This window comes from Leucoraja erinacea, chromosome 14 (genome assembly GCF_028641065.1).
Source record: "Leucoraja erinacea ecotype New England chromosome 14, Leri_hhj_1, whole genome shotgun sequence".
NCBI classification, from domain to species: domain Eukaryota; kingdom Metazoa; phylum Chordata; class Chondrichthyes; order Rajiformes; family Rajidae; genus Leucoraja; species Leucoraja erinaceus.
In genome coordinates, this window is record NC_073390.1 from 3,147,302 (window position 1) to 3,160,114 (window position 12,813).

The following is a 12,813-nucleotide window of genomic DNA, read 5'->3' on the forward strand; positions in this document are numbered from 1 at the left end:
AGCCAATTCCCCCGCTCACTCCTTCAACTGCCGCTCCCCGGCCGACCATGAAGATAGCCACTGATTAATTCCTAACAGTGCAGTTATGAAATGAGTTGCCAGAGGGAGCTGTAGAGGCGGGTACAATGACACCATTTAAAGGACATTTAGACAGGTATGTCGATAGGAAAGGGTTCGAGGGTGTATGGGCCAAATGTAGGCAGATGGGTTTAGCTCCACTATAAAACCTGGCTAGCACAGATGGGTTTGCAAAACTGCAGTAAATTTGAATTCTACCTTTGACTCAACTCATAATCTACAAAGCAGAATAGCACTTTTAAACAAAATCACTTCGAACCAAAGTGCTTTACAGAAATTGATCAAATTAATTGAATAGATTCAATGTCACAAATTCATACAAAATAAAAAAAGAAAAAGAAAAAAGGAAAAAAGACACAGAACATCTAACGAATATTCTTCATTTTTAAAGCGTTTTAGAGCATTAAGTGTAGGAAGGAGCTGCAGATGCTAGTTTAAACTGAAGATAGACACACAGAGCTGGAGTAACTCAGCGAATTAGGCAACATTTCTGGAGAAAAGGAATAGGTAACGTTTTGGGCCAAGAACCTTCATCAGAACGCTTTAAAACATTATGATTGTAATCCGTTAAAAAAAAAAAATCCTATGGGACATTTTACAATCCTCTACAGATTCAGTAAGCATTCCTTTTCCTCCCATTGGATGGGATTCTGGAACGAGACACAGACCTCATGTATATGCAATCCCCTGCAGTTTACAAAAAAGAGGCAAAGTGCTGTGGGAACTCAGCAGGTCAGGCAGCATCCTGGAGAGCATGGATAGGTGATGTTTCGGGTTGGGACCCTTCTTCAGACTGATTGTGGGGTGGGGTGGGAATGAAAGCCAGAAGAGTGGAGGGGCAAGACCGAACATGGCAGTTAATAGGTGGGGGGGGGGGGGGGGGGGGGGGGGGGGGGGGGGGTGATTGACAGCAGATGGTTGTAAAAAGGCCAGAGATTAAATAGAAGGTGTGAGACAAAAGGATTGAAGAGTTGCGAATTGTGAAACCACGGGAAGGATTGTAGGAAGGGGATAAATAGGTGTGAGGCCAGGTGGGGTGGAGTAAGGGGAGGGAGGGGGAGATGGGATGTGGGGAAGAATGCAGAGGGAGGGAATGAGGTTGTTAGAGACTACTTAAAATAGTAGAATTCAATGTTCATAGCTTTGGGGTGTAAGCTACCCATAATATCAGGTGCTGTTCCTTCAGTTTATGTGTGGCCTCACTCTGGCAATGGAGGAGACCCAGGACAGAAAGGTCAGTGTGGGAATGGGAAGGGAAGGGGAGTTCAAATGGTTGGCAACCGGAAGATCTGGTAGGCCAAGTGCAAGTGTTGAGTGAAATGAGTGCCGAATCTACACTTGGTCTCGCCGAAGTACAGGAACCCACATCGTAAATACCAAATGCAGTAGATGAGGTTAGAGGAGGTCACGTGAACCTCCGATTCATCTGGAAGGGCAGCTGGGGTCGCTGGATGGAGTCCAGGGAGGAGGTATAGAGGCAAGTGTTGCATCTCCTGCAGTTGCTGGGGAAAATACCTGGGGAAGGGCGATGTTGATGGGTAAAACAAGGAATTGCAGAGGGAGTGGTCACCAGGGAAGGCGGAGAGGGCTAGAGATGGGAAGATGGGATTGCTGGTGGGATCATATTGGAGGTGACGGAAATGTCGGAGGATGATGCGTTGGATGCAGAAGCTGGGGGGGGTGGGGTGAAAGGATTTGGCAACCATTTCACTCAACACTTGCACTTGGCCTACCAGATCTTCGGGTTGCCAACCATTTGAACTCCCCTTCCCATTCCCACACTGACCTTTCTGTCCTGGGCCTCCTCCATTGCCAGAGTGAGGCCACACGTAAACTGGAGGAACAGCACCTGATATTTAAAAAATCTAAAATATTTTCGACTTCATTTGTTCCGTTTACACTTCTGATCATAGCTAAGGTTTCTGCACTAGTCAAAAATTTGAGAGTCACTGCTAGATTTCAGTGCTCAGCAGCTTTGAGCAGCTCACTCTTTTCCCTGGTGCAATTTTGTATAATTTCTGCAGGATTCTTACAAATGAAAAGAGTTTTATGGCATGTTGTCGAGCATTTGGCAGAAACTACAGTAGTTGCTTCCCCGCCAAGGGAAGGTGAAGTGGAAGGTACAATCTTTATGCTTCACTTACATAAATCCCCATAGAATGGTCTCAACTGCAGGCTTGTCTGAATTGGGTAGCAAGCTGCATTCCTGTTCCTGCAAATCGGGGCTGTGGAAAATTGGGACACTGAAGGAAAACATAACTTTTGAAAGAACAACACCCTCAGAGAAAAATGTTTTAAACATGACAATTCTAGTTCTTGGATTTGCTTTTAAATACAACTTTTTTAGGGATGTTTTATACAATACTGAAATTATCATACATGTAATCATACTAATCTGTCTATTAATGTTGATATGCTTCTGTTTCTTAAAATATATATTTAAAATAATTAATAATAGTTAAAGGTTTTAAAAAATGTATTTTTGTGACATTATTGTTGCTGGAAAGCACAGCATGGATATTTTATTTGTCCGTAAATGCGCTAGGATTGTGGTGCTCGTGGAGAAAGTTGTATCTCGAACTGCGAGTGGTTTATACAACCTTGAGTGTTGCTTCAAAGATAGTCAACAATGTAGATGTGGTACTGCAATCATGTGCAGCCTAATGAACATTGTCGATCATGGTCAGTTTTACTAGTAGCTATTTATTTTCAGTTACCTTGTTAAATGCTATTCAAATTCTCCAGCTTGGCTCCTCTGGGTTATTAATTTAGACCTTTGCATTACTAGTTCAGTCGAATAGCTACTGTGCTATTTCAAAGTAAAAACATAAAAAATGCTGGAAATACTCAGCAAATAGTGCAACAGTCAGGAAGTAAATGGAGTTAACGTTTCAGGGTTTTTGTGATTTTCCGTTGTACTATTGTATCTTTGCTAAAGTAAAGCTTAATGTTTCTCGTCAATTGTAATGGATGCAAACTACAAATACTTTTTCTTCTATTTGCTATTTTAAAATTGTAGCCTGGAATTAGTCCTGAGGTGAGGAGAAGACTTGGTGAAGCTGCAGTCCAGGCGGCTAAAGCTGTAAATTATGTTGGAGCTGGTAAGTAAAGCACCAAAAGTCATGATCATACTCTTGCTTAAATTGAAAGATGCCGTAAGTAGTCCACCAGGTTCAAGAATTGCTCCTTTCTACCAACAATCAGACTCTTGAGCACTACACAACACAAACTTCAACTATGAATATTGGACAGTTATAGGTTGAATTATGAATATTTTGCACTTGTAGTTATTGAATTTTTGTTTATTATATATCTGTGCGTGGTATGTTTTCAGGCCTATTACGATCTGAGCAGAAAAACAGCTTTAAACAATGCCTTTAATATTCCATGTTGCTTCTCAGGAACATCACCAAAGAAAATTTGACACCAAGCCACATATGAGGTATTAAGACTGAGAATCAAAGTGTTGGTTTAAAAAGTAGGTGAAAAGCAGAAGAGAGGGAGAGGCTCAGAAATGGTATTCCTTAAGTTAGAGACTAGGCATCGGCAACAGAAGCCGAAGAAGGGACTCGACTCGATACGTCACCTATTCCTTCCCTCCAGAGATGCTGCCTGTCCCAGTACTCTGTGTCTAACATCGGCAACAGAAGACAGCCACCATTGTAAGTGATTTATGTCAGGATGATCAAGAAGCTAGAGCTGGAGATGTGGAGCTGGAAGAGGCTTTAGCATTAGAGAAGGACAAGTCAAGATGCTGAAAGAGGATGTGGGGGCATCTCATTATAGGAGGTATAAATTATGGATAATCATTGAATATGAAGCCTGTTGACGTGAAAAGTGAGGACGAGGGGAACTCAAACCCGGATGTAGGTGGGGGAGAGGAGAGGGGGAAGGTTAGAGCTGAGATGGAACAGATGCAATTGAGAGGCCTATCCACACTGCTGGGGAGAAGCCACTGTTAAGGTGGAAGGGAGACATCACGGCACTAGTATGGAAAGTGTCGCCATGAGGACAGATATAGCACAGCAGGCAAAACTGGGAGAACGATATGGAGTCCTGACTGGAACCAAATATGAGGAGGTGTAAGTCAAGACAGCTGCGGGTTTCATTAGGGTTGTAGAGAACATTGGTGTGGAGCCTCTTGTGTGTGATAGTCAAGAAAAGGAGAGACGAATCGAGGTGAGTGAGAGCAGGGTGAAAATTGGTACCACCAATGAAGAGTCCCTTGTGTTCGTATAGAAGTACTAAAACATGTTTAAGGAAACTTAGATATCCTGGCGTATCAACCTTCCATCAACAAGATAACCTGTTTCAGCTCAATAATATCACCCATGTCTGATGCATCTGTGGTGAAATCATCAACTGTGCCTCTGTACCATTGTAATTCCCTCTTGACCAGCCTCTCACTTTTTACAATCTAACTATTCTCATCGACAACTCCATAACCTACACATTAACTTGTAGCAGCTTCAGTACATCTCTCCCACTGACAAGATTGTTCCTGACCCTAAATCCTTGTATTCAAAATCCTTCCATGACCTTACCTCCCCCGAGCTCCCCAAAGAATCCTAACCCAATCTCTGTAGCTTCCTTCAGCTCTACGACCAGTCAAAGATCTTAGCTCCTTGAATTCTGGCATCATGTGCATTCCACAAGTCTGCACATGAGCAGCTCTGCAGGAAGCTGACTTGCCTTTGTTGCAGATTTTTCTCTCTCAACAGCTCTATTTCACTCCCTCTCTCCTTTGGTAAAACATCCTATCTCTTTGACCAGGTGGTTTGATTAGCTGCCCTGCTTTACCTTTTTGTGGTTTCAATTAGATATTATGGACACTCCTGATTAACATCTTGACTGTTTTATGACATTAAAGTTGCTGGATAAATGAGAGACTTGTTCTGGCTGTGTCGTCACTTGTATGTCCATAAAATAGTGATGAAAAAAATGAAGAGCTTGCAAATAAACGTAACTCTGAAATTCTCCCGTTTGATTGTTTAGTCAGTGTTGTTTCCATTGCAAAATATGAAAACGATATAAATAAATAGATTCAGAGTTAAAGAAGATAAATATTTTTTAAATCCAGTACAGAAAACCTTTAGAGAACTTCACTGTGTTTAAACTATGAGCTTGACGTCACTTTTAACACTGGCATGTGGTATGTTTTCACCATTACTGTTTTTAGAATGGAGTGTATAGTGTTGTGCACAAAGGCTTGAATTTATCTACTTTTTTCAGAAATATTCATTTTAGTATTAGCAGAGAATCCCATCAATATACTGTATATAACTACAATGAAAGTATTTTTGAAAGTACTTTATTTCCACTATTTAATTCTTACTCCCTGTGTAAGTAATGCCACCAATGTTTTAACATCAATTGGAGGCACATTTGTGACAAATGAATATCAAAATTATGGTCACACGGGTTGATTAAAACATTAAAATTAAGGTCTCTTGTAAGTTTGAAAGATTAGATCCATGTACCCATGAGATTTGTAAGTAGGATCAGGAGTATGATGGTTGATGATATGTTGATATATGTCAATATATATCAATGTTGGTGGTGAATTAATTTATATTGGGCCCTGGATGTCGATATTAAAATTGTACTTATTCTGTGTTAAAAATCTATCTCCTATTTCTTTTATGAAACTTTCCTCCATGTTTCAGAAATAGTCCAGAAAATTAAAACTTACGTTGCAATTTCAATATCTAACTATGGTGACTGCCTTCATATTTTGTTAATCATTTAGTGATTAGTGTGGAAACTCGTCCTTCGGACCACTGAGTCCACGCTGACCAGTGACCCCCGTACATTTTACACTATCCTACACATACTAGGGACAATTTACACCTATACCAAGTCAATTAATCTACAAACCTGTGTGGCTTTGGAGTGTGGGAGGAAACCGAAGATCTCGGAGAAATCCCACGCGGTCATATGGAGAACGTACAATCTCCGTACAGACAGCATCCGTAGTCGGGATCGAACCTGGGTCTCGGGTGCTGGGAGCACTGTAAGGGAGCAACTCTACTGCTGCGCCACCGTGCCACACCGTGCATTTAAGGGGAATTGAAATTTTCTGTTTTAAAAATATGATCTGTAAAATGTACTTTGACATAACTGAACAAGCTCCCTTTAGATTAAATAAAAGTAAAAAAACTGCAGTTGCTCAAAGTCTGAAATGAAAAATAAACTGAAAATACTGGAAACATTGGGCATTTTTGGAAGCATCTGTGGGAAAAGAGAGTTAACATTTCACCTTGATCAGTTACATTTCAGAAATTTCTAGCTTTTTCATTCAAGTTTTATTCATGCAGTGCCCTCCTTGAAAGAATGTAATATAGATGGTATCCTGTGTAACGGTGTCCATAGAAATGTTCTCACTGTCTCACAATTCTTGGATAGGTCCCAACAAAAGCATTTTACTAGGATTTGCTGTACATGTTTAACAGCACTTCACAATCGGGGTGATTTAGTTTACTTTTATTTAGTTTTGCAGCTAAATAGTGCTCTAAATGAGGCAGATAAACTTTTTATTCAATTCATTTTGTAAATTATTTCTCTGTGTAGACCAATGTTCAACAGTTACATTGATGAATATCTTGGTGTTACATTTGTCATTTATGTATTTTTCACCTTATCATTTATGCATTTGATAAATTCTTTAATCATAAATTGAGTCCAGCTTTTCAGTTTCTTCTTGAGGATATAATGTAAAACAAGCACTATAAAATGCAAGTGCAACTGTTTATTTTCCAGTATCTCTTTTTAATGTAATTTTTAAAACTAAACTTCCGTTTACAGAGTTTAGGAAGGAACTGCAGATGCTAGTTTACACCGAAGATAGACACGGAATGCTGGAGTAACTCAGCTGGACATGCAGCATCTCTGGAGAAAAGGAATAGGTGATGCTTTGGGTTCAGACCCATTCCTTCTCTCCAGAGATGCTGCATGTCCCGCTGAGTTACTCCAGCATTTTGTGTCTATAGTCCCTATACAGATTCCTTTTAAGCCTTGTTTGATCTGCTTGCTTCACACCATTCTGCAATTTGTTTTTTTAATTTGCGGAATGTCGAGATAAAAATACCTTCTTATTTTATGTTGCAGTAAATGTTGCAGTAAATTTTATCTCCAAAATATTGGGATGATTAGAATGTTGAAAAAGATCTAATTAAAGCTATGTGTCTTTTTGCCAATAGTGGTTAGAATCACAAGTGTTGTGGAAACGTGTGGGGGAAATTGCATTTTTAATCATTATAAATTGCTTCACAGGGACAGTGGAATTCATCATGGATTCTCAACATAATTTTTATTTCATGGAGATGAACACGAGGCTGCAGGTGGAGCATCCAGTCACAGAGATGATAACGGGAACTGACCTTGTTGAGTGGCAGCTCCGGGTAGGTGAGAACACATGGTTGCCCGGATGTACATTCTATTGAGCTTAAACCTAAAGGTCAAAACTACAGGAAAGCTGAGCGGAATGACGATTAAATGTTTTGGTCTTAAATTATGGTTGTGTCAATGAGCGTGGACATGCTCTAAGATATCTAAAGATTACCAGTTTCACTGTTGTTTTGCCGTCAAACGCTTTACTGTTACAAGATAATGTCATGCACTATTATTTAATCAGCCATTGACATGGCAGTATCAAATACTCCAAGATGTAATAATACCTTGGAGATTTACACTTAAAAGAGAAAGACTGGATTAGAAAATTGCTTAGAGACACAAGAAACAAAAGATGCTGAAATCTTAAAGACAATGTTATGGAAGAACTTAACAGAAATGGAAGGAACAGACAATTAAAAACAATGTCTTTGGGTCAGGACTCTTCAGACTGTTTGGAGTAAGGGGGAGAATGCTGGAAAAGAGAGATGGGAGCAGGACAAAGCCTAAGTGAGGGTGGGTGTAAGTGACAAAGGGTAGAGGTGAAAATGAGACGACGGGGTGTCAGATAAGGAGAAGTTGGAGGTGGAGAAATAGGTGGAAGGGGCCAGGGGGTGGGGAAGGAGAAGTTATATGGTTAAAACAAAAATGGGGGTCCCTGGGATGGAAGATGAGTGTTTGAAGGAGGGGGAAGGACTGGGGGTGGGAGAAATCAGTGCCCACCACAGTGGTAAGGGGCACAGAAGAGAAAGAGGGCGTAGGTGGTGCATTACTGAATGTTGGAGAATTTGGTGTTCATACCATTGGGTTGTCAGCGACCCAGATGCAATTTAAGGTGCTGTTCGTCCAATTTGCATGTGGCCTCATACTGGTAATGGAGGAGGCCAAGATCAGAAATGTTGTATTGGATATTGAAATGGGAGTTGACATTTTTAGCATCTGGGTGATCGAACCGGCCTTGACGGACAGAATGCAAGTATTCGATGAAATGGTTGCCTGGACTATGCTTGGTCTTGCCAATGTAAAGGAGCCACATCGGGAAGCACTGAACTTCTCTTTTAATGCCTCTCACTTTTTTCAAGTCAAAGATGGAGCATGGGCCCCAGCTTTGCCTGTTTTTTTGTGCGTTACATTGAACATTCGTTGTTCAAAACGTACCGCAGCACCATTCCCCAACGCCTTCTCCACTACATTGACGGCTGCATCAGGGGTACATCCTGTATCCATTGTTCACATCAACTTTACAACTAACTTACACTCTGCCCTCAAATTCACTTGGACTATCTCTGACTCATCCCTTTTTAAATTTCTGTCTCTTATCGTAGGAGACACGGTTACCTTACCTGCACCTCTTCCCACCCAGCCTCTTTGAAAGGACGCCATCCCTTAATCTCAATTTCTCAGTCTCCACCACATCAGATGAGGCTTTCCACTCTAGGCCATCTGATTGTTTTTTCACCAAACGTGGTTTCCCTCCTGCTGTTGTGGCTGGAACCTTCACCTCCTCCGTGTGCCATAGTTCTGCTCTTCCTAACCCTCCTCCAAGATGGAGCAAGAATAGAGGACCGCTGATCTTTACCTTTCACCCAAGGGCCTCGGCATCCAACACATCATTCTCCAATGTGACCCCACCACCAGTCATACCTTTCCATTCCCACCCCTTTCCACTTTGCGTAGAGACCACTTCCTCTGCAACTCCTCAGTTCACTCAACCCTTCACCCAATGTGCCCCCTCCCCAGGGAATTTTCCTCGGAGATGTCCATAAGTCTCCTCTCTCAATTCCATTCAGGAACCCCAGCAGACTTTCCAGGTGAGACAGAGGTACAAATGCACCTCTTCCAACCTGGTCTACTGTATTAGGTTTGCCTGTTGTGGCCTCCTTTACATCGGCAAGACCCAAACGCAGACTAGGTGACTGTTCTCCAAATACTTCCACTTCATATTCCCCGGGTGGTTTACAACCCAACGGTATGAACTTTGAAATCTCTATTTTATTGTAATAACCCTGCTTTCGTCCCCTCTCTCCCATGCCCACCTCACTCTGGTGCCCATGCATTTCCTTCACCATCTTTCCCCCCACCAGTCACCTAGCTCCTTTCCCCACTTCCTTATATCCCACCCTCCGATTTCCCATTTCCCATTTATCCCCACTGTCCCCAACAACTTCCACGCATATTCCTTCCTAGGGCTTTACATTCACTCCTCTGTTCTCCTTATCTGACACCCTTTTAAATCACCTTACTCCACTTCTCTGTCAATCAACCCCTCCTTCACCTCTGACCACATATCACTTCCAAGGGTTTCTCCCGCCCGTACCTCTCTTTCCCAGCTTTCTTCCCCTTATTCCAACCGGTCTGTGGCACAGTGCCGCAGCGGTAGAGTTGCTGCCTTACAGCGCCAGAGACCCGGATTTGATCCTGACTACGGATGCTGTCTGTATGGAGCTTGTACATTCTCCCTGCGACCGTGTGGGGTTTCTCCGAGCGCTCCGGTTTCCTCCCACACTCCAAAAACATACCGGGTTGTAGGTTAACTGGCTTTGGTAAATATTCCCTAGTGTGTAGGATAGTGTTAGTGTACGGGGTTATCACTGGTCGGCACTGACTCGGTAGGCCGAAGGACCTGGTTCGGTGAAGTCTAAAGTCTGGAGAACAGTCCCCACACAAGACGTCATCTGTCCATTCCCTTCATGGATGCTGCCTAACCCACTGAGTTCCACCAGCATTCTGTGTTTTAGCAGATTGCATGCTGTTGCAGTGGCAAACAGTAACATTGGACTCCTTCATCCAGAAACCATTTTGGTAACATATTTCCCAGAAGCTGATAATCAGAACTATCCCTTGCAGATTACTTCAGAATGTTTTTCACATTAATCTCTTTATAACAATACAAGCCTTTACCTTTTAACTTAGATGTTTTTTGGTAGCTGGATGCTGTTGTAAGGTTCAATGGTTTTCCAGATTAGTCTTATACATTTACTGACTTTAAATTTTGAAACTGATGCACCATTTATGTTTTTTTTTCTATTTTTGCCATGGAGGCCAATTCACTGGATGTTTTCAAGAGAGAGTTAGATTTAGCTCTTAGAGCGAAGGGAATCAAGGGATATGGGGAAAAAGCCGGAACGGGGTAAGGAGTAAGAATAAGAATAAGAGTAAGAATAAGGAGTGAGCCATTTAGAACAGAGACGAGGAAACATTTTTTCTCACAGAGAGTGGTGAGTCTGTGGAATTCTCTGCCTCTGCGGGCGGTGGAGGCTGGTTCTCTGGATGCTTTCAAAAGAGAGCTAGATAGGGCTCTTAAAAATAGCGGAGTCAGGGGATATGGGGAGAAGGCAGGAACGGGGTAATGATTGGGGATGATCAGCCATGATCACATTGAATGGCGGTGCTGGCTCGAAGGGCCGAATGGCCTACTTTTGCATCTATTTTCTATGTTTCTATGAAACAACACTAACTAAACAATCAAATGGGGGCAATTCCAGAGCTAAGTGTGCAGTCAAGGCAGAGATTCGCCTGCATTTCCTCCACCTGGTCTATTACATTTGGTGCTCTCGGTGGCTTCTTCCACATCAGTGACGCCTAGCGCAGACGAGGTACCTGTACTCTATCTGGCATTTCCACCTGGAGCACCCAGTTGCTCACTATTTTAATTCCCCATCCCTTTCCCACACTGGCCTATCCATCCTCAGCTTCCTCCACTGCTATGGTGAGACAAAAATGAAAACTAGAAGAACAGCACCCCATATTCTGCTGGGCAGCATATAGCTTAGTGGCATGAACATTGAATTCTGCAATTTCACGTAACCTGCTCTCCCACTGTCCCTTTCTGTCTCCTGATCTTCCCAGATCCCTTCCACACATTGTTTTCACCCACATTTCCCAGCCCACTATCGCCCAGTTTCTTTCCCCTCCCATCCGTTCTTTCTATCCATTACCCCCATATTCCACCCACGTTGGCCTTTCTCCTCTGCCAACTGCCCATTTTTTCCCTTATTTTTTTCCATGATTCACATTCCTTTCCTATCAAATTCTATCAATCACAGGCCTTTGTCGTATCTAGCTATGACCTCCCAGCTTCTGTTGCTATTTCCACACTTCCCTCCTCACCTGGATCCACCTGTTGGCTCCTACCCTACCAAACCCCCACATTTTTAAGTAGGAAGGAACTGCAGATGCTGGTTTAAACCGAAGATAGACTAAAAAAGTTGCAGTAACGCAGCAGGACAGGCAGCATCTTTGGAGAGAAGGGATGGGTGACGTTTAGAAAATAGACAATAGGTGCAGGAGTAGGCCATTCGGCCCTTCAATGTGATCATGGTTGATCATCCCCAATCAGTACCCCATTCCTGCCTTCTCCCCATATCCCCTGACAACACTATTTTTAAGAGCCCTATCTAGCTCTCTCTTGAAAGCATCCAGAGAACCTGCCTCCACCACACTCTGAGACTGAGGCAGAGAATTCCACAGAATTCACAGTTTTGGGTCGTGACCCTTCTTCAGGCTCCAAACCCCCACATTTTTATACTAGCTAACTCCCCTCTACTGTTTCAATTTGACCCAAAACGTCATCTCTTTATTTTCTTCCACAGATTCTGCCTGACCCTCTAGTTTTTCTTTTTGTTCCATTTTCCAACATCATCCGTCTATTGTGACTCCAAAAATTTGTAGATGTCACAGTGACATCTGTTAACATAAGACCCTCTCCCTGCTTAGCAAGTAGAGGCATTGAAGAGCTTTCTTTGTGATTGCATTGATGTGCTATGCTGGGCCCAGGACAGATTTGCAGAGAATATTGAAAAAATATATTGGGTGTGTAAACTCTGTGGTGACAGTGGCCAGTTTGACTCTCTCCACTGCCATACCAGCAATTAACACAGGTTTGTAGATACCTGGCATTGCCCTCGTGAGGTTTCGAGCAAGATTGTTCTTCTGGCACTATTCAATCAGATTTTCAATCTCTCTCATACTCTGACTCGCTGTTATCCGCTATTCATCCAATAACAATGGTATCGTCAGCAGATTTAAAGATTGTGTTGGAATTGCATCAGGCTATACAGTCACAGGTATAGTGAGAGAAGAGCAGGGGGCTGAGCGCACAGCCTTGAGGTGCTCCTGTGTTGATGCTTGTGATCTTCCAGTAAAAAAAAATCACTGATCCAATTACATAGGAATGAGCAGGGATCCAGTTCTCTGCGTTAGATGTGCAGGGAGGAACTGCAGATGCTGGTTTAAACCGAAGGGAGACACAAAAAGCTGGAGTAACTCAGCGGGACAGGCAGCATCTCTGGGAGAGAAGGAATGGGTGACGTTTCAGGTCGAGTCTGAAGAAGGGTCTCGGCCATA

General features: G+C 42.6%; 1 protein-coding gene across 1 annotated transcript in view; it reads left to right on the forward strand.

Annotated features, from left to right (window-relative positions):
* mccc1 (methylcrotonyl-CoA carboxylase subunit) overlaps positions 1-12,813 on the forward strand; it is a 63,751-nt gene that overhangs the window by 27,195 nt on the left and 23,743 nt on the right. The window contains exons 9-10 of the mRNA XM_055645382.1: positions 3,098-3,179; positions 7,351-7,478. Of these exons, the coding sequence (XP_055501357.1) occupies positions 3,098-3,179; positions 7,351-7,478 (210 nt within the window). The remainder of the gene's footprint in view (positions 1-3,097; positions 3,180-7,350; positions 7,479-12,813) is intronic.